The 23,207-nt window shown below is 35.6% G+C and overlaps 1 protein-coding gene across 1 annotated transcript; it reads left to right on the forward strand.

Moving 5' to 3' along the window:
* The first annotated feature begins 11,933 nt into the window (after positions 1 to 11,933).
* Positions 11,934 to 21,524, forward strand: LOC113348672 (myosin-1-like). The gene is made up of 24 exons (XM_026592518.1): positions 11,934 to 13,031; positions 13,121 to 13,222; positions 13,323 to 13,466; positions 13,555 to 13,705; positions 13,830 to 13,857; positions 13,953 to 14,118; positions 14,320 to 14,383; positions 14,515 to 14,528; positions 14,615 to 14,699; positions 14,800 to 14,903; positions 15,021 to 15,159; positions 16,049 to 16,167; positions 16,301 to 16,453; positions 16,601 to 16,690; positions 16,849 to 16,926; positions 17,002 to 17,160; positions 17,467 to 17,673; positions 18,060 to 18,265; positions 18,362 to 18,497; positions 19,016 to 19,145; positions 19,259 to 19,405; positions 19,502 to 19,644; positions 19,830 to 20,129; positions 20,570 to 21,524. Exons 1-24 carry the CDS (start codon positions 12,462 to 12,464, stop codon positions 21,056 to 21,058), a joined length of 3,924 nt encoding a protein of 1,307 aa, XP_026448303.1. The 5' UTR covers positions 11,934 to 12,461; the 3' UTR covers positions 21,059 to 21,524.
* Positions 21,525 to 23,207: the final 1,683 nt, after the last annotated feature.

The following is a 23,207-nucleotide window of genomic DNA, read 5'->3' on the forward strand; positions in this document are numbered from 1 at the left end:
AACTAGGAAACACAACTAAACTAACATTATCCTCATGGACATTTCATCTGAACATCTAAAGTCAACTAACGGTCTTTGGTTAGTCTTCGACCCTAATGCATCAACGACATGTTCTACGACCCAGACCCTAATTTGAGTATAAAGTTGTGACCCTTTTACAAAATACCTCTTTTTTATGTTGCACTTGTGTGCTCAAGATCCCTTGAGTTCAAATCTTTGAATTATACATATATCAATTGTTTGTGTACCTGTGAATTATGTGATAATTGCACCAGGGACAGATCGAGGATCCTCTATTGGGTAGGACTACTGTATATAATAATGTCCGCTCACGGCGAATTTTTTAAAGAGCCGTAATCTATTTGAAGTGTACAGATTATATGTAGAAAATATTGCATAAGGGAGTTTAAGAGAATAATCGAAGATTCTCATTTAAATATAAATTAAAAAAAAGTAGATTTTGTTATACTGCTAATTAGTCCAAATACAGAACCGTATATACCAGTGACTTATACATGCATGGAGTGCACATGAACTCGTAAATCATGGGACGAATCATACATTCAGTAAATGTATATGTATTTATTAGTCATAAGAGGAATTATTCATACAAATATATTGCGCTATATATACATGTTAATTATGCATAAATTGTATATATGTTCACTCATAAATCATATATAGGTAGACTTTTTATATGTCAATGCCTGAGTTTTTGGCGAATCGTACTTCTATTTTATGAAGTATTTGTAAATCCATGAATATATATGATATCCTATTTTTATTTTTATTTTTTGTATACTACAAACAACAAAAACAAAACTTAGTTGAGCTGCTTTGAGAAAAATTCACAATCCTACAAATTGAGAATGTCCAAAGAGAGATTTTGCCTTTATATAAGAGAAAATTCAAGGCTAAAGAGGTAGGGAATACCCTGAAACCCTTATTCATGTTTTTTTGTTTACATTATTATTATTACTAATACTATACTCCTTATTTTTTATTTTCAAATTATTTTTTCAAGAAGTATCCCGACTTAGACTTCCAATCAGGAAACTACTTCCCCTCTTTTTTATTGGACTCAAAATTTTGTATTAATTTTACATCAACATGTTGGATTTTTAAGGGAATGAATTTTTCCCTTGTTGACCATGACCTTACAACTAAAGTATCTAGAAAAGAGGAGAATTATCCCTAACATTAAACTAGCAATAATTGATTCTTGCAAAATATGTTTTACGGTTAGTTAGTCCACAAATTAAAAAAATATCATTATAATAAAAAAGGTACGATGTATTAACATTGTAACAATGATATTATTTTACAATTTCAACACTAATTTGTTTGTGGAGATCAAATGAAAACATATTTAGATGCTAGTTTTTTCTGGTATATTGTTTTTTCATCGACATTGCACTTCAATAAAAAATGATTGCAATTCGCAATAGGGTTATATATCTCACAAGGGAATGTGATACAAGGATAAAGGGCACTATGCATAATCATACTCGTGATGTGCAGGTTATAAAAAATTTTGAGATCAGTGGTATTCAGGATAAAAGTACCGATAAAGGGGTGTTTTTCTCAATATAAGTCAAGTTTTGATTTGTTGTGAAGGGTCTCCCGAAGAAAATTATGGATGTGATGGTTTTGATTTTATTGGTAGATGTGGTACTGTTAATTTTTTCGTGTTACCTATGGTGGTTTGGGCGTGGCCACTAATTACTTGGATGGGTAATGGATTTTATTATTGCAGGCAAATGAGCTATCAAACAAAATTTTCATGATGTTTATTTTAATCTTGCTTCAAAATCAATCGTAAATACTATTAATTCTGACAGAATTCCTTGATATGTTAAGTCTCGTTTATTAAGGATGAAGAGGAGATCAATATTATTTCCTATAAGCATTGTTCGAGGGAGATTAATTTCTCAGCTGACAAGCCTGCCAAAAAGGGAAGTAATCTCAAGAGATGAGAAATCGTGAATTGAGATGAATGAATCAAACAGATCCGTTCATCCAGGGGAAGGCCGAGGCTCGGCTATGGTTGAGATAACCATCGTCTCAAGTTGAGCCGATTGGCCTTATCTGAGCCGATAGCTGCTAAATCATCCAGTGGATCTAATTTTATTCCTTAAAAATTCAACTATCATCAACTTTAAAATCACACATTCTACACCCTATATCTCTTATAATTTCACTTTCACCTTAAACTTTCAATCCCTAAATCAGAAGATTTTTTTCTCCAAAAAATGACCAGTTAATCACAAATATAAAATACTTCCACATAAAATATTTCATCAACAAAAGTTCAAGGTACAAAGTATAGTCTGGATGAAGATAAAGATATTTGCATAACTTATGCATCATTTACCCTTTACTCTGTCAGTGGTGCCTAACAACAACACAGTACTCTTTGGGGGAATATTCATGCACTTTTTAGTCGGTAAGCTGGGAATATTAAAAAACGTGTTGTTGTTGGGTTTTTATCTTGTTCTAATACAATCGGAAAAGACATGAACCTATGTGTAGCTTTGGTGATGCAAACGAATTGGAAAATAATAAGCAACGATAGTGAAGTCAATGTGGTAAGTTGCATTTTAAGTGGTTTAATTGTTTTGTAAAACATGTTATGTTTGTTGTATTAAATAATTTACAAAAAATTCAAACTGCAACAACAAAAATCTAATGAGAAATCGCAAAGAAAATGCTCTTCGAGTTTCAAGCACGAAGCATGTTTCTACATCCTCATACAGCTGAACTGATATAACCCTGACCTGGTGAATGGATATCAAGTATCAAAAGAACCACCTAGTGAATGTAATACTCTGATTTCATCAGTGGTTCGCCGAGTGGAATATAGGTAATGGTTTGTCCTTTGCTAACACCGAGTCATTTTCAGTATAATTGGCTCCAGAGTTGGCAGAAAACTCTGCAGTTAAGCGTACTCGTGCGGGAGTAATCCAGGGATGGGTGACCTCCTGAGAAGATGTTGTTGGATGGCCACAAGGAAGCCCCATTGAAAACCCCACACTGCCGGATATAACCTCAATGGCTAAGTGGGGACAATATCGGTGGAGGTTTGGGTCATTACAAATGATATCATAGCCGAGGGTGGGAACGTATGATGTACGGGGCTGGTCCAGGTGCTTGTCTCATGAAGGGGAAGGGAACATTGGAGATCTGGGCTTGTAAATATATTCCGGAGCCGAGGAGGGCTCCAATTCAAGGCGGTGCTATTGTAATACCCCGATTTCGGCAGTGGTTCACTGAACGGAATATAGGTAATGGTTTGTCCATTCATAACATCGACGCCTGATGGGTACACTAGATTAAGTTGTGGGAAAAAATTCTCAGATAGGTGACCTCTCGGGAAGCTGCTACTAGATGACCGAAGAGACGTTAAAAACTATACACCGTCGGATAATCGTGGTGGCTAAGTGGGGACGGTATCAATAGAGGATCGGGTCATTACAATGGCTGCAAATGTTTCTCACCAACATGGGTCGCCTTATTCCTCACCAGAAGCAAACTGAAACCCTCATCCCAACACTGACGGATCCCACATGGTAATTCTCATCCTAATGTTAGTGGAAATGGAGAAAGTTATGATGGGCCATGTGTTAAAAGAGCAAAAAAAAAACAGAAAGGCGGCTCAAGATGTCGCACAATCATCAACTTCATAATTCATCCTTCAAGAATTTTTTGAAAACAATAAAAAAATGATATTATTAAAATAGTATAGCCTAAGAAACTAGTAGCAGAAATGAGGAAAGGTTGTCAGGCAGTTGAACAATTTTTTTTTGATGCGCACATGAGAGGAATACTAGGATTGGACACGCCAAGGATGAATGATGTACAATTACGAGTCTGGAAAAATGAATTTGAAGAAATTCAAGCACAGAAGGCACGACAACTCCCAACAACAGTTGACATTGATTTTGATGAAGAGGACTTAGATAAGAATGAAACTAATGCCATTGCATTTTTATCATTTTAGTTTTATATTCAATCTAATCCTTAGTTCTAAATTCAATGTAATCTCTAGTTTCAGTTTCAATGTTTCATTTAAATTACATAATTCAAATTATCAAAATTACATAACCAAATTACATTAATATAACTAAAATAGTTTAAATTTAAATGATAATTATAAAGTAAAAACAAACTAAATTTTGCGATGTTCTTTTTCTCCCGATTTTAGCCCAATTATGCGTATCGAGATCCTCCCTTGGTCTGGAATATAAACCTCTTTTTTGAATTTTATCTTCTACCATTCCATACTTTCTTGCAGGCACACCACCAAAAGGTTGAACTTCTTTCCTCAAATATTTATCTGCATAAATTGTCCAACTGGATCCCGCCGAGTCTCCTCAATTACCATATATGCAAAATGATGCAGGTGAAACATATCCATGATCATTTCTATTTTAAAAAAAAAAATGATATGGTCCACAAATTATATGAAACTTCCTCTTTAAAATTCTAAATGCTCGTTCTACATCCTTCATACACCCCATATGATTCTTGTTAAAAATACCTTATGTTACGGTTCCACTCGTTTTCGGGTATCTGAGAGTAAGCTTAAACTAAAGTTGACCATAATGGATAAATTCCACCCGCAGAAGAAAAAAAACCTATGTTATAGTTGTTGCCGTTGACAGTGACTTTGTAGCTGGAGCATTTCCATACCTCGGTTCTTCAAACAAATACGATTAATGAAAAATATTGATATCGTTATTTGAACCCCGGAATTCAAAAAACAAAATCATGTTGTATCCAACAATCATAATAAGCCGTCACTTCCAGAACAACAATTGGTTTTTAATACTTATACTGACCTTGCTAAGCATAAGGACTTCCATGTCACAGTGCATGCCATCAAGGCTTCCTAACATTCTGGGAAAGCCTTTCTTCGCATTTTCAACTAGTAGTCGGTCGACATCATCATGCATTGGTTGTCGTAAAAAATATGGACCAAAAGGGTTGGTTACGGTTTTCCAAAACATACTAAGATTTTCGTATGCTGTTGTTATTGTCATAGGAATGTACTCATCACAGGAATCCGCTGGGATAACATAACCTAGAATCCTTAGGTATATACTAAACTTTTATTTTGGACTATGTCCTCGTACATTTCGTGCATCAAATTGATAGCTGAATTTAGGGTTTACCTGACAAATCTCTTCAAGCCTAATAACCAAGTGTTGCAGCATATGTAAGTGACGTTAAAAATCTTCATCAGACATTCTTTTGATAAAATAATCACGCATCATATGTTGATGTCCTTCTTCTCGAAATATCCACGTATATCTTATTATCAATACTTATTTTGGTTCTGAAGCTTGCAGTACTTGTCTTGTGTATAATTATATCACGACGTTGGTCACCTTTTTCTTATCGTCTGAATATCCATCCATTTGATCCAACTGATGCGTCCACGCATATTATTGTTGGAGAAAGATTCGCACAACTATATACATAAGAAAAAAATATGATTGAAACGACTGAAAATAAGTAATATATTGAATAAATTGGATGAATTTTTGGGAATATAAATAGAAGTTGTGTGTGTTAATTGGTGGATGTGAGGAGATTTATTTGGTAGGATGTGAAAAGGAGAGGGTACCAAGTTCACCACCAAATTTTTTCGTTCGGCAACCTATATGGACAAAACCTAATACAATAGCAAGTAGACCAACTTAACGATCCTTGACAATATGTATACAGAGTTCTCTATCTCTTCTCAATCAGAAAGTCTAAACCAAGAAGTTCGTGAACCTAATTGTTAAAAAAAGTACTTGGACGATCCCAAAAAATCAATATCCAAGATCAATCTAGTCGTATCCATATAATCCAATCAGAATTCTGCCAAGTATGAAACTTGTTATCTATCTTTCAAGATACGAATTCTACAAGAACGAGTCTCATAATCGTTCATAATTAATATGGACGTATCTACTAAGATTGAATACGACTACTTGTGTAAATCCAATTATAAAGACAAACAATATAATGCGGAAAGGAAAAAACACAAGACACCAGAAGTTTTGTTATCGAGGAAACCGCAATAGCAGAAAAACCCCGAGACCTCGTCCAGATCTGAAAACCAAATTGTATTCAGCCACTACATAAGCCTACTATCATACTTCAGACTGGAATGTAGTTGAAACCGAATCCACCCTCCAAACAATTCAGTTAAGTTGTGTTCCTTACGTCTCTTGAACCTCGCAAGGATCTACGCAATTGATTCCCTTATCTAACGTCCTTTACATCTTAAGAGTTGCTTCAACCTAAGTGAAGACTTTTGATACCAATCTGCCTCTAACAGATAATCCTATATGATTTCCCTTTAGATCAAATATCAAGACTTGGAAATTTGTTTGCAATAGACAAAGCTACCGAACCTTACAAATCCGGAACACTTACACTCACTTAGATGAGAATCCTCGATTCTTTACCACCTCTTAAGAAAAGTCTTCAACTTATCAATTAAGAATGGTTTTCAAATATCTACCTTGAGGAATCACAAATTCTGAGACGAAGAAAACTTTGCGATTACCATATATCTTTCCCGAATGGGATTACGAGAACCTCGATAATAAAAAAGCAAGATCAAAATACAAGAATTATCAAGGTAAAAGATAGCTGAACCTGGCTTCAGAAATTCCCAAAGTGAAGCCTTTTAGTCGTAGACCTGTTTATGTTTTTCAGAGGAAAATAGAAGACGACCTTAGCTATCAACTAGGACACAAAGTTTTAGGGATAAAAAAAATTCAGTTAAAAGAGCACCTTTATTTATAGATGTTCAAGACTGAGGGTTGCTTGGAATTCAAGCTAAGATAACCCGAGATTCAAGCAAACACTTTCTCTGTCTATATGAAACTTTGATTAAGGTTTTAAGTAAGCATGCGAGAATAAGTCTTGAAATCACATAAAAGAATATCCACAGTGGTCCAGTTACGGAACCATGTATAATGACTGTTTTGGAAAATATGCCTTATGAATTATAGAGCAATTTGATTTTCATTTAAACACTTAAGAATTTAATTATTATACACATACACAAGTGTTTTAGTGATCAATGATGTATTAGAGGTGTTTATGAGCGTCATAGCAACGCTAAACATATTAAAAAAAATAAGCCTTTAAGCATATGCTAAACTTTTATCGGAACCGTTGCTGAAACAATTCGTGAACCGGTTCGTGAACTGGGACCGTGTGGGAAGTTCACCAGTCAGGGTGCAATGGTTCGTGAACCGGTTGGCCGACCCTACTCAGCTCGTAACATCAGAGTGACATTGTTCGTGAACCGCGTTCGCCAACTATTAGCCTTTTTCCACCAACATAAAAACTTTTGATCACCACGGTTGGTGAACAGTCCCCTTCTGAACTGGTTCGCCAACCTTCATATATTCCAGAAACTCATATATCTATGGTTTGCGAGATGGTTTTCCAACCTACTATGACTCGAAATAACAGAAGTTCGGAATTTCTCTCTTTTGATGTTTGAAACATTCCTAAATGATAAAATCATTGCCTGGGATATTTTTAAGTGATCCACAAATTAATTCTTGTACAATAAATTTTTTCGAGCTAATATTGTTAAGGACCTTTGAATATTCAATGCTTGAATTACATTTCGAGATGTTTAATAAGACAAGCTTGACTTGAAATTTCTTGTTTGCAATAAATCTACTAAAAGTCATACGACATAGTCTCATAAGATAATGGTAAGATAACGAGTAAAATAGATTTAGTCTTCACATACCTTGTTGATGAAGTTCTCCAAATGTATTCGTCGATCTTCAGTCTTTGATGGTGATGTATGATACTCAACTATCAGATTCTAACATAGTCCGAAACTTTACTTCCTAGAGTTGAAATCAAGATATAGTTTTGTTCAACCTAGCATTGACAACAAGCTTGAGATTTCAAAACCACCGAGCATTGCGTTAACAGGACGAATATATAGCCATTGGACAACGGCTAAAAATGTGTTTGTTATCACCAAAGATTGTGACGATCAACTCTAGTTATTCCGAAGCTCGATTTATGTCGCACTGAGGCTTGACTCAACCTGGGACGAGCGTCCCAACTCAGGCCGATCGACTCAAACATCGCCTATATTCTCTTTTCCTACTGTGAGAAAATGAATTTTCCATCAACATGGACAATCAAATAGGTTATTTTTCCAAGTCTCATTGAACTTGCTCTAATGCGTTTTATTTATAGCATCCCTAAACTATTTCCTAAATCCTTCATTTTAAGAATTGTTAAGCAATTACATAGTTTGAACGCCAACCTCTCCTATGTGAAGGAGCATGAGAACCATCAAACCACTTGATGATTCTTCTTGCTTCAATACTAATGTATTGTTCATTTCATTTGATGATATGCTTAACCTTCATCTAGTTTGATGATAATTAATGAAAATTGAGTTTATCCAAAAAGCAAAAAAAGAAAAAGAAAATGGTACTTATCTCGAATAAAAAACACTCCCAAGATTTCTTTAATTAAAGGTATGACTAAATGTTTACAGACAGCTCCATGAGGCCATAACCATCGGTGTATAGAGCAAATGTTGTAGTCTTGATTACACATGCTTTCACAAATGAAAAACTTGGTGCCGGATGTTAAAATCCGGAAAAATCAAATGCCTTCAGACTCGTTATGTTGTTATTCTCTTTTGTGTCATGCTACAAATGATTTTTGTTTGTACAACGAATGACACCAAAATTCCCCACAACAGTACACATTTTTTTTAATCAACAACTATAACAAAAAAAGAGACACACAACTGACAAGAAACAAAGCATCCCTTTCAAGAAAAAGGAAAGAAAGTAAAAAAAACATCAAACTCATCCTTTCACTCTTATGTTCATCTCCAATAGGATCAACAAACTAGCTCAACCAACTGCCAATTTTGATAGTTCGTTGATCAATTCAACATGTCTAGCTACGTGATATGTTTGTTTGTGTTACTCTTCCCCCCGTAATTTACTACGGAAAGATAAATGTTGCAATTTGGATTTAAGTTTGAAGTTTTTGCAGAGTGTTGCAATCTTTTCTTCTTCTTCCTTTTTAATCTTCATAGTATCATCTAGCATATGTGGTTCCTCTGAACAGTTGGGATCTTGACATTGCAAATACCCGAGCTTTTCCGGTTGTGATTCAATCACCATTTTGATGCGTGACCAACCTTCCCGTGGACACTTTGAATACATCCAAGGGCATTGCATAAGACTGTGGTTATCCATGAAACATAATGGACAAACCTCTTTTGCTTCGACACATAATATTTGCTTCGCTTTTCCTTTAGAAAACATGGTGGATGTTGAGAAAGAAATCTGTTGGTTTGGTTGAGAGGTGTTGTATTTATAACAAGAAAATAGGCATTGGTAATTCAAACGGGAGGTTTTAGTAAAGTCGCACGGTTTTACTACAGAACGTCAACTCCTATGGTAATTCAAACGGGCGCTTGAAGGAAAGTCGCACGCGGTTGTATTACCAACTCCAACAGCTAAATTCCCAACGGATCGATCTTCTTTCTCGACCTATAAATTCCATTCCTCCCATCTCCAAAATCACATCTTCTTCTCCTTCTTTTCCCTCCTAAAACTCGTAATCTCTCCCACTCTGCAGAAATGTTTGTTAGAAATCACGGTCCCAAGTTTACTGAAGAAGAGGATATAACAATATGCAAAGCATATTTTTTTCATAGGGTAATCACTGGTGTTGTTATTTTTCATGACGGTTCTTTTTGGGAGAACGTTTTTCAATGTTCGTCTCACTGACAGGAAACCCAGGAAACCGAGATGCTCGTCGATTGCGTGCTCGTGTTAAATCTATTAGGCTTGCAGTCCAGCCATTTCTTGTTTTGGTAATGGAAATTGATCGAGAAAACTTCAGCGATATAACTGAAGATGAAGTGATCCAAACAGCTCTTGATAATTGGGAGGAAGCTCACGAAAAACCTTTTCGTTACGAAGCGTGTTTTAGAATTCTAAAAGATGGTCTATCTCAAGCACATCGTTCCTGCACTCGAATGCCGCTCCCGGTCTTTACAATGGAAGAAGATGTTGCTCTTGTTCGATGTTGGTTACATTGTATGACGAGACCAATGAACAATGACAATTTCCGGGAAAGAGTATTGGAACATTTTGTAGCATCGTGGAACAAAGCCATAAGAAACAGTAAGAGCCTAGAACTAAGAATTGCATTCATCACTAAGAAAGTCAAACATTATACGGAAGTTTTGTGGATGGTTCACCGTAGCTATTCTGGATTATCAAACGAAGAACTGGAGAGTATCTTACCTTTTTCCTCACTGCTCAACTGCATCATAAATATATGAAATTATTATTTATCTGTTTTACAGAAAACCATCCCTCAGACCAATTTTACTGAAGAAAGCGGAAGAGAGTTTAAGCCCTTTGAATGTTATGAACTCTACAGGGAGAATGTCGCTGGGTTTGATGTTTTTGTTGTGGATTTGATATTATTTGCAAGTTCAAATTGTAATAAATTTCGCTTAATCTGAAGTGGAAATCTCTATTTTAAAATCTAAATAGTTTCCTTCATTGATGCCAATTCTTTTACAAGATATAAACTTAGGCAATAATAAAACGTACTAACAACTTCAATAAAAATCAAGTATTTTTGGTCTTCTGTTTATCTTCATTTGACCTATCTTCCATTCTACGCGCTCTTTGACAGTTTCACCTTTTTTTTTTGAATTTTTTGTTGTTAACTTTCAAAACTGAAGCTCTTCTTTGCTTTTTAGCGGAATATTTTCTTGGAGCAACTTCAAAAACTTGCACTTCCCTCTTACAAATTTCAATTTTTTTAAAACTCCCACATATCTTAGAAACAACAACTTCAAGTTTTGCATTGCAAAAAAGTGTGATCGCCTTTTCAGCTATTGAGAAATAGACTTTAGAAGAGAAAATTCAAGAGAAGTGAATTTTGGTGTGAGTGAATTGTTTTAAATTGATGGTAATTTATAGAGGTAAAAAGTGAATTTTGAATTTTTAAAATCTATCCATTCACGTTTTTGCTACAAACGCCAGCGACCCGCGTTGAAGCTTTGAGCTCCAGCGCTTGTCCTTCCAACGTCGACGCTTTACCTTGAGACTCCAGCGTTTGTTATTCGATCGCGCGTTTAGTTATCTAACGCCAAGTACTTTACCATAATGGAAAAACCAATTTGACCATCCAACTGGCTCAACAAAGATACGGGTTTGTTCATCCCCATAAGAATTGCCCTTACAAATGATTTTTGTTTGTACAACGAATGACAGAAAAATTCCCCACAATAGTACACAAAACATTTTTAATCATCAATTCTAACCAAAAAAAAAAAAGAAAAGACACAACTGACAAGAAACAAAGCATCCTTTCAAGGAAAAGAAAGAAAGTAAAAAAAAACATCAAGCTAATCCTTTTCACTCTTATGTTCATCTCCAATGGGATCAACAAACTAGTTCAACAAACTGCCGATTTTGATAGTGCGTTGATCAATTCAACATGCCTAGCTACGTGATACGTTTGTTTGTGTTACTCTTCCCCCGTCATTTACTACGCTATTATGAATCTGACAATTTGTAAAACCTCATTGAAAATGTCCGTACGAGAAGACTTTAATCCGCGAACTGATGAGAAAACGTTTTTCATTTGGTTACTGCTGCACAAAACTGTCTGACCAAAATGGTAACTCATGCAAAGATCGTAAGTACTACTTACCAAACTATCTTGTAATTAAGATTTGTCCAAAATTAGATTAGTACTATGATAATGACCAATAAGGTCATAAACGTAATTTTAAAAAAAATCAAAAAAATATCGGGCACAAATGTAAATATCATCAAATATATAAAATATTAATTAATAAATTAATAAAAATCTAATATTTTCAACATTGTCCCGTTCCGTTCAGATTAACATTATCAAATCATCATCATGAGTTTAGTTTCAGAACCCAAACCCAAGTGTTACACACCTGTGACTTGTTCATTGTCAGGTCAGGTTTTGTTTTTTTAACCTTCTTCTACATGGTTAATTTTCTGTTTTCAGATCTATATTTCAAAAATGAAGACGAAGAATTGAAAAAAAGAAAAAAACAGTAATTATTTCTAGGGCTGGGGCCTATACTTTGAATTTCTGACAAAGAAAAATAAAGGAGACAAGTTTTGAATTTCTTTTAATGGAACCTCAAAAGCTTCAATGGCGGAAGAAATGTTTTTTCATTTCATTATCAATCCATCTCAGAGGTTAGGGATTAGGGTTCAGGTGGTTGTTTTTTCTTGTTCAGGTCGAATTCGGTTTCTGAGTAACTGAATTCTACGAAGAAGAACGAGATTCAAGAAAAAAAAAAGGGTTCTCGGGTTATGTGGTTTTAGAGAGATTGGTTTTGATAATTGGATCTGAAGATAGTTAGGGTTTTTGTTGGAAGATACAAAATGATGTTATCACCAGAATTAACTGCGAGTACTGCTCGTAGTTCATTAGAAGAAATGTTGGACTCATTGAGGAAAAGAGATGAAAAACCAAAAGATACACCACCTGCATTACCTGTTCGTCCAACATCAAAAGCGAGATTACCATCTGCAAGAAGATCATTACCAATTAATTTCAAAATTGGTAACAGAGAAGCAGTTCCAGAGTATTTACCATTACCTAATGGTAATGGTTCATCTACTTCTTCTGTACAGAAGAAAAATGGTGGTAATATTGATAATAATAAATCTGATCATGGAAATGGTTATGTTAAAAAGGAAGAAATAAGAGAATCTGTTGGATTTAAACATATTACTTTTGGTAGTAGCAAGAAATTGTCTAGAAAAGATACAGCAGAATCCGATGATTCTCCATATGCTAGGAAAAAAGAAACAGAAGAATTGAATTTCGATGATAATGAGAGGATGTTGAAAGAAAATGGAGATTCTGAACCTGCTTCTGCACCTTCTTCATTAGCAGTACCAACTGTAGACTTTGACTGTGGTGATAACATTGGTTATGTTCTTAAGAAGGTAAGATTTTCTTTTTCCACTGTTCATTGAAGATCACTGAATTTGATACACACTGCACACAAATATAACTGAGTTTTTCTTGGTTTCAGAAACTTCGGGTATGGTGTTTGCTCTCTGATGGACGATGGGAGCTAGGCAGTGTTCAATCAAATTCTGGGGATGATGCTATTGTTTTGTTTCCAGATGACAGTGTGAGTTTCTGACTTTTCTATGCTCTGGGTACAAACATTCGATATGTATGTTGAGTTTCTTAGATTATATAACACTTACTTTGTATAATACTTTTTTCAGATTGTAACAGTTTCTCTGGGGAATTTGTTACCTGCGAACCCAGATATCATTGAGGGTGTCAATGATCTTATACAGCTTAGTTACTTGAATGAGCCATCAGTTCTCCATAATCTTCAGTATAGATATTCTAATAATATGATTTACGTAAGTATATCTCACTGCGTATTACTTCGAAATGCCTCTCACAGTTGATACTCTCCAATTGCTGATTTTAGTTGCTCCTTCAATTTAGACTAAAGCAGGGCCTGTTTTGGTTGCTGTCAATCCCTTTAAAGCTGTTCCGATATTTGGAAACGAATTTGTCTCAGCTTATAGGCAGAAAGCTTTAGAAGACCCCCATGTCTATGCTATTGCGGACACTGCATTCACAGGGATGATGAGAGGTGAAACAAGCATACTTATTTTGTGAGATTTTGATTCTCTGGTGGACTAATTATTACCTGTAAGGAGTAAGCAGTCTTTATTTCTGAACCAATTGAATATGAATTTTTCTATTTGATTTTGCAGATGAAGTAAATCAATCCATCATTATTAGGTAAGTGACCAAATGCAACCCCAGAATATATAATCATCTCAGCTATAGAACATTGACGATGTCATGAAATCAACTTTCGATCTTTACTACTATAGTGGGGAGAGTGGAGCTGGGAAAACTGAAACAGCAAAGATAGCTATGCAGTACTTGTCTACACTTGGAGGTGCTGATGGAATAGAACATGAAATCCTTCAGACGAATTGTATACTGGAAGCATTTGGGAATGCAAAAACCTCCAGGAATGATAACTCTAGTCGATTTGTAAGTCTTTGTTATATATCTTCAAGATACAGGTGGTCTAATTGCTCAAGTTTGGAGTTTGAAGGGCCTTAATTTTGTGAATCAGACACAAGTGGCACTATCGAAATGTTAATAAACCCTTTTGTTGCTAGCATCTTGTTCCCGCGTTTAAAATTTTACTGTGCTTTTAGAAAGGGAATTTCATGCTCCTCTATGTTACAGGGGAAGCTGATTGAGATTCATTTTAGCACTACTGGGAAAATCTGTGGCGCGAAGATTCAAACCTGTAAGCACTCTTAGTGTAGTTCAGTTGTATTTTTCCTCATCTAGGTGCCTGTTCTAGTTTTATGACTAACTTTACTCGCTATTATGTTGTATGCCTTTAAATCTCAACTCAACTATGGACGTTGGAAATAGTTCTGCTTGAGAAGGTAATGTGCTATCTGCTTTGAACTATTGTTCGTATCTATTTATTGGTTTATAAAAGGTCTAAAGAATGCAATATCTTTTGTGACAGTCAAGAGTTGTTCAGCTAGCTAAGGGAGAAAGAACATACCATATTTTTTATCAACTTTGTGCTGGTGCTCCATCAGACCTTAAAGGTTTCCTCGTGTTCTTGATAAACTTTTGTAACTTTTCGACTTATTTGTTATTCATCGCTGGGGCATCACACTTGGAGCAAATATTTTCATTGCATGGCAGAAAAATTGAATCTAAAAATGGCCAGCGAGTATAACTATCTAAGGCAGAGCGATTGCTTGACAATTGATGATGTTGACGATGCTGGACGGTTCCATATTCTGATGGTAACTTAAACAACAAAGATTGTACTTTTCCTTGAAGTGCAAGGATATCACTTACCATTTCTTTTGTGTTTTCCTACTGTTCCTCTGATTTTGAAATTGTATCTTTTCTACGAACAGGAAGCTTTGGACATAGTTCAAATTTGCAAAGAGGATCAGGAAAACATATTCACTGTGCTTGCTGCACTGTTATGGCTAGGGAACATTTCATTTCAAGTGATTGACAATGAAAATCATGTTGAAGTTGTGGAAGATGAAGGTATTTTCTATGTATACGTTATGCGTGTCGATTTCCTCATTCTTTGGATAGAATTTAGGGTGGAATGTACATTGGGAAACCAGGATATGCATGGTTTGATAATTGTCAATATGTCTCTGAAGCACACTAGCAACTTCATTCAAATTATACTAAAGAGTTGTTTGTATTAGAAGTGCGGAGGCACCGGAGACCCAAGAATAGTAGCTAAGAACGTTGTTTGCAGAAGAGAACAAATTCCCAAGATCAAGACTAATTGGTCAACCTAGGTTGTGTGATCCCAAGAATGATTTTTATGCAAATAAACCTCCACTTCGGCAAAAAGTCATAACTTTTGCTTGCTAGTGATAGTGGATTCCTATTGGCCTTTATATAATTGAACAAGTAATAAATGTAGAAGTTCCTTGGTAAACTGTTATGGGAGCAATAATGAAGAGGGCTGGCATATAGGGTTTCCCGAACGCTTAGGGTCCTTAGGCTCAATGTGCCCATCAGTGCAGAGAAGCAATAGTTACATTTCTCTAATTTGTATTTTATATTGATTTTGACTTACACTGTCATTTTATTTGTCTTTTCTTTGATATTTTTTTTCTGTCGCAGAAGGAACTTCCTTGAGTAGTGGGTCACTGGGTTATAACTATTTCATTTTATCGACTATGACTATCATTATAAAACAACATAAATTTCTTATTTACTATTTTCTCAAATTTCAAAGTTCAAAACTGAATATTCCTCTTGATTATGCTGTTAGGTGTTTTACTATTCATACACAATAAATTGATTTGTGAAGTTACCTGTTTAAATTCTTGTGCTGGTAACTTGCTACAGAAAAAGAGGGAACCAGGTCATTGCTTTCTTAAAGCTTTTTAACTAAGTTGAGTAAATATTGCAGCTGTTACCAGTGTTGCCAGCTTGATGGGTTGTGATGCTCAGGATCTGCGGTTAGCGTTATCTACTCGCCAAATTCAAGCCGGAAAAGACACGATTGTGCAGAAGCTAACGTCACCACAGGTCTGAAAAGTGCTCATTCCCTCGGTTTTCTGTTATATGAAATTTAAGCAGGAAAGATTATTTTTCTACTTCGCCAGATCTATAGACCCTTGTCTGTGAATAGGAATGAACTTGACTTTCTTGTGAACCCCAGGCAATCGACACGAGGGATGCATTGGCCAAGTCCATCTATGCATGCTTGTTTGATTGGCTTGTACAGCAAATTAACAAGTCCCTTGGAGTAGGCAAAAGTTGCACAGGGAGATCCATTAGTATCTTAGATATATATGGATTTGAATCGTTTAAGGTATGCCTTTGATGCAGATGTGCAACTAAATGTGTTTCTAATTGTTTTTTGTTTGATTGGTTTAAATATGTCCTTCCGTTGAGAAATTGCCCTACACTATTTTGGGACATTTAAAATGTTAACTAATTAATTGTTCACATTTTTCAGAAGAACAGCTTTGAACAATTTTGCATAAACTATGCAAATGAGAGGTTGCAACAACATTTCAATAGACATTTATTCAAACTCGAACAGGAGGTGAGCTCCCAAATCTAGTAATCAGAAAATGTAGCTGTCTTCTTAACTTGATTTCAAAGCCAGAACTGGAGGTTATTTGTGTACGACTTAATAGCGAGTAATTGTTACAATCTTGTTAACAGAGTAGTAATGTTCTAGTGTATGCATATCAATTTCAGGAGTATACACAAGATGGGATTGATTGGACAAAAGTTGATTTTGAAGACAACCAAGATTGTTTAAATCTCTTTGAGAAGGTTCGTCATGATACTATTTTCTCTATGTTAGGCTACCATATTTGGTTATAATGCTCTGGACTCTGTTTTCTGCAGAAACCATTAGGGCTACTGTCTCTATTGGACGAGGAATCAAATTTTCCCAGAGCGACAGATTTGACATTTGCCAATAAGCTTAAGCAGCACTTAAACACTAATCCATGTTTCAAAGGGGAGCGGGGTGGCGCTTTCAGTGTTTGCCATTATGCTGGAGAGGTGAGTTTTGGTTATTTAATTGGATCGTAGCAAGCTGTGAACGTTGTTATGTAAATAAGCCAATAATAACTAGAAGCAAAAAACAACAATAAGTAGCATTGTATGGGAATCTGGACTTGACCCATTGCAGATCGCACGAAAAAGTAGAGCTCACATAGAATGTACTACTAGGCTGCCCTATATGAGCGTTCTTCACCATTATGAAGTAGTTTGAATCTTGACATAATTTCAGTTGCAAGTTTGCCAATTGCATTAAACATATGTTTTTTTTCTTTATTCTGGGACTAAATTGAGGACTTCAATCAGGTTTTATATCAGACAAATGGCTTCTTGGAGAAGAATAGGGATCCCCTGCACTCTGGTTCCATTCAGCTTCTGTCATCATGTAGTTGCCAGTTACTTCAGTTGTTTGCCTCCAGCATGCAAAATCCATCTCCAATGAAGCCAGTGACTCCCTTGAGGCGGCTAAGTGCCTCTGATTCCCAGAAACAAAGTGTTGGGACAAAATTCAAGGTGGGTTATCGGTTTGTATTTCTATCTGTGTTCAGATTTTATCTAGGTAATGTTTAGCTGCATGATTCACGAACCTGCTTGCATCATTACCCTGCTACCACTTACCTGCCCACCAGCACTACATATACCACCAATCTTCTTTTGATGTTCTTGTTACCACCCACCACTACAGCTCAAGAAATAGATGGAATATTAAAAATGTCAAGAGACAGAAGCCAGACTACAATCTTTATCCAACTTTGTGTGTGGGGGAGACTCAAGTAGATAAACTCTGAGATATTCACGGGTCTATAGTTCATGTTGTTTTATTCTTTGCTTGTTTTCCCGGGTTCAGCAAGCAATGATGTCATGTAAGAGATTTTGAATAGTTCTTTGCTATGCTATAGGGGCAACTTTTCAAACTGATGCAGCGGTTGGAAGATACAACACCTCACTTTATTCGTTGCATTAAGCCTAACAGTAGACAACTTCCTGGAATGTACGAAAAGGATCTTGTGTTACAGCAGCTTAGGTGCTGTGGAGTCTTGGAGGTTGTCAGAATATCAAGATCCGGGTATCCAACTCGTATGACACACCAGCAGTTCGCAAGAAGGTTATTGACGTAACCCAGTTTAGTTTCCTTTTATATATTCTGCTAAAATCAATAATCAGCAGTGAACCTCACAAAGTATCATGATTTTTTTTTCAGGTACGGCTTTCTTCTTGTGGAGAATGTTGTGTCACAGGATCCATTAAGTATATCTGTCTCCATTCTTCAGCAGTTTAACGTCCATCCAGAAATGTATCAAGTTGGTTATACAAAGCTATTCTTCAGAACTGGACAGGTATTTCTTTTCCATTGCAATATGAACACTTATAATCTTCATGAGCAGTAATTTTAGGGTAGTGTACTAAATATAGTCTATACATTTGATATTGGACTCTGTGATGGCCTGTTTATGGGAGAGGAACGTACGTGAAGATTTGAAATGTTAACTTCTAGGATGTTGCAATCTCAGTCAAAGGCAAATAACGCGTCTCCTTAAAATTGACCACAAAACAATATGAAAAACTGTGACCATTTTTTGCTTATCTTTTTCTGTTCTTGTCGTATGCATTTACTTCTTTGGCTAAGAATCTTTTTCATGCCTTTGTTGCAAGTTATGAGCATCTCAACTGCTTAATAAGAACAGTGAAACTCTTGAAATAGTATGCGGTTTTTAAATAAAAAACATGGATGTAATCCATCTTTCTTGGTAGTAAAAATAAAACAAGTGTCGCCCAGATAACAGTTAGTTTTGTTGCATCAATTGGTTGTTCTTAGCTTGACTTGCTAGTTGTTGCTATGTTGGGTTGTTTACAGATTGCTGTAATGGAAGAAGCAAGGAAAAGAGTGCTGCAAGGTGCACTTATGCTTCAAAAGTCCTTCCGTCGGTACCAAGCTCTCCGTCAATTTCAAGAAACAAAGAGAGGATTAACAACGCTGCAATCATGTATGCACATGTCTGCTCTGGTTTATTGTTTCAATTTAGGAGGACCAGTTCCTTATGATCAAGTTGGTCCGAGTCATTTGCACATTAAGAAGTTGGATTTTTTATTGACACAGATGTTCGCGGTGAAAACATAAGAAAGCAGTATAGTCTTATGGTAAAGCAGAAGCAAGCGGCTCTTGTTATTCAGAAGCTTTGGAAGCGGCAGATTGGTAGAAAAATGTTCCTTCAAAGGCAGAGGGCAGTTATCTGCTTGCAGTCTGGTGAGTTTCTTTTTTCCTACTAATTAAGAAAATTTTCACTGTGTACATAGCCTACAACTAAATTTTTTCGTGGTTTCGTTTTAAATTTCTCTGCAGCAACCCGTGGTTGGCTGGTCAGAATGCATTTAGACCAGATGAAGAATCTTGAAACATCAAATGCTGACAGTTCTGAAGCCGAAGAACAGCTAGACGGGGAATTCTCAGATCAACAGCTGGACGAGGATGTATCAGAGCAAGAGGTACTTATTTCTCGTATCTGTATGGAAGAGTCTTAATTGGGATTGAGATAAGTTGCAGTAGGTTCATTCATACATTGCGTTCTTACTGCTGATTTAGGAAAAGGAACAGCTATTATGGTGTATGGTTCCTGCATTTATAACTGAATTTTTAAGAAAAAGAAACTAATATGCATTTTTTGGGGCAGGATTTGGAGCATAGTCATGCCCAGGTCGATTCTTCAGTATTGGCAGAGCTTGAAAGTCATGCGCTGAAGGCCGAAGCGGCCTTGGCTCGAAAAGAAGAAGAAATTGCTCAGGTCGATGCTTCAGTTTTGGCAGAGCTTGAAAGTCGTGCGCTGAAGGCAGAAGCGGCATTGGCTCGAAAAGAAGAAGAAAATGCCATTTTGCAGCAGCATCTAACTAAACTTGAATCACGGTGGTCTGAATATGAGATAAAGATGAAATCCATGGAGGAAACCTGGCAAAGACAAATGACATCTCTTCAGGTAATTACTATCTTGCTTGCTTACTTTTCTGAGAAGCATCTAATTTTTTCCAGCACCCATGAAGCAAGAAGCTGCAGAAAGTATTTCCACTCTCTTCCAATTGACATTCATTTTTTTTTTAGAAATGTCAAAAAGAGCTGGTAATCTTTTTAGCCTAACTAATATAAAACAGTGGTCTTATAAGATTCTTTTCTGGGAAGCTATATAAAGTTAGAAACTAAACTGACCGAAACTGGCTTGCAATTTTTCCAGTTAATGATAAGCTTTCAACTAGTAGTTCCAGTGTTTTGGTTGAGCTGAAACTTTAGCATTTTCCCTTGAGATTCCTAGCTAATCCTCATTCTTTGCTTTTGAATTTACGTAAAAGGTCTATCCCCACTCTTTCCCTGCATCAAACTGTAGTGGACCTAAGATTTTGTGGGTGGTGATGATATCTGCAGGTAAATTTAGCTGCAGCTAAGCGACGATTGGAAGCCGAAGACAGAACACCTCAAAATGGAAGATTTGATATTTCCCTTTCCCCTTCCCCATCTCCCTATTATGATTCTGATGATACACCAGGGACCCGAACACCCGAAGGAAGCACTCCAGTGAAATTTCTTAATCACAATCCTGATGCAGAGCCAACACAAGAGTTTAATAATGTTATTAATACAGCAGTCAGTCCTCTGGAAAAAGAGTTTGAGCTGAGGAAGCAAGTTTTTGAAGATGATGCACAGTTCATTGTTGAGGTCAAAACGGGTCAAGTAGTTTCCTCTGTAAATCCTGTGGAAGAACTTCGCAAACTTAAACACAGGTTCCAGACATGGAAAAAAGAATATAAAGTTAGGTTACGGGAAACAAAGGCAACTCTTCATAAGTTGGGAAGTTCAGAAGTAGATAGAAAAAGTAAGAAATGGTGGGGGAAGAGAAGCATGCGACTGACTTAAAAATACCGGGGTTCTACAATTTTGGTTTAAGTCTCTTTATTGGCCAGTATATCTGGTCTGACCCCATCTGTACATTCACCAGAAAAGCCAGAGCAGAAACCTTCCTGGATAGAGAGAGAAATGGGTCAAATTATGGGGTGAAGTTCCAGAGCGTCTCTCCTTTTTGGTGCTTTATCAAGGTACCTGACACCACTGAGACTGAATTTCTGTCTCGTTATTGGTTAGTTGGTGAGGGACTGAGCTTGTCGCTTATGTAGAAACATTTTTGTTTAGCTAAATTAGTGCGGCAGAGGACTTGTTTCCTCACTGTTGTTTATAGCCAGAGGAATCTCAAGAGAGAAACATGTTAATTTCTTTTCTTTTCCATTCCAAATATTGGGATTTATATATGTATATAGGTTTGTTGTCATTGAATGTAATTCCCAAGTATAGTGTTCAATCGAGGATACACTACCTCTCTTGCAAGTTAATGGTGTAAAATGTATATTGTAATCGCTTTATCCATCAGTTGTTGGATCCATTTTAGATAATTTCGCTTAACGCAACTCTGCCTTTTTTCGCGTCTTTTTTTTTCTAAAATAAACTAGTTGGTCACCTGTGCTACGCACGGGTCTGGTTTTCGGTTGTCAAATATTTGATCATTTTTTAACTTCATTTCAATGCAAATAAATAAGAGGATATTATTGAAAAACTAATAGAATGTAGTATAATTGCTTCAAAAAAAAGAAAAAAGAGATAAAAATTTTCCTAAAATAAAGGTTTACACGTTTTTACGCAAAATTTTTAAAAAAAAAACTAAAAATTTACCGTAAAAATGCTTCATATGATATTTAAGTTATAATTCCCACAATCCAATATGAATTTCTAGTCTACTGGACTATTTAAAATTAAACTCATTTTACGTTTTAAGTTCGTATATGATTTCAGAGTAGGGAGAAATCAAGAAATTCTTGGAACAATATGAAAACCTTTATGTAATATGGGACTCGTAGAAAACCTTGGACATCTTCAAAGCATATGGTATTTATTCAAGTTTCATAAATTGAGTGTTATCGCACCAATCTTCCATTGCATTGATATTCTTTAAATTTCTAAAGCTCATGCATTTATTTTATATACTCTCATCTCTGTTGGTCCGCTCAATTATTTATTTATTTTTTATTTCATCAGCCAAAGCGTTATCGAAATTATGATACATTACATCTCTAAAAAAAAATTGTCCAGTTACTTGATTTTTTTAAATATTCATTAATCTCAATTATGTCATGTGACTGTGTTGGGTATTTTTTTAAGGTAAAATAATTGGGAGCAATGAGCTTTTTTGTTTGTTTAATGGGTTTTCTCTTGATTTTTGTTTTCTCTCCCCTGCCTAAAAATGGTTTCTACGTGGAAATCATCAAACTAAGAATAAATTAGAACTTGAATAATATAGAGACAATAAAATCACAAATACAAAATAGAAGGGATTTTTGAGCTTTGGACGATCGGATAACATTTTGAGAGACAAATGTTGCATCCGACCATCCCAATTTCATCCCAATCAACGATATCCGACGATCCTAAGGTTTGTAAGCTGTCTCATTATCAATTTACATTTATCGGATTTCATCCCTGGGACCATTCTTTATGCTAAAAATGTAAATATCAAAAAACTCAAATGCTAATAAAGTCCTTATAATAAAATATACAACCACACGATTTTTTTCTTTAACATCGGGACTTATAAACATGATTTACCAGTTTTACAGACACCTACTACAACTACACGAGCATTCGATTTAAACATTTTATTCTCCATATACAAATAAAGCACGCAAAAAATCTTTGAAATCAACAATCCCAATTAGTAAGATCCACAAAATAGAATTAAAGTAAATCATCTTTCATGGTCATTGAAGAACTGTGCAGAAAAACTCATATTACCATTGTAAATCATATGGATAATAACTTGTATGAATCATAAGAGGAAAAATAATGATGCATGTGAGATAACAATTAGCGAGGATAATAAGAAGACAATAAGCTACATCGGAATTATTAACTGTTAAGGCACAAAAAATTAGGACTTTTAAGATGAAAACTGTTACAAAAATATAATGTTGTAAGATGAAAATTTTCTCAATAAAAAAGTTATTATGGTTTAGTGTAC

This window comes from Papaver somniferum, chromosome 2 (assembly GCF_003573695.1).
Source record: "Papaver somniferum cultivar HN1 chromosome 2, ASM357369v1, whole genome shotgun sequence".
NCBI lineage: Eukaryota > Viridiplantae > Streptophyta > Magnoliopsida > Ranunculales > Papaveraceae > Papaver > Papaver somniferum.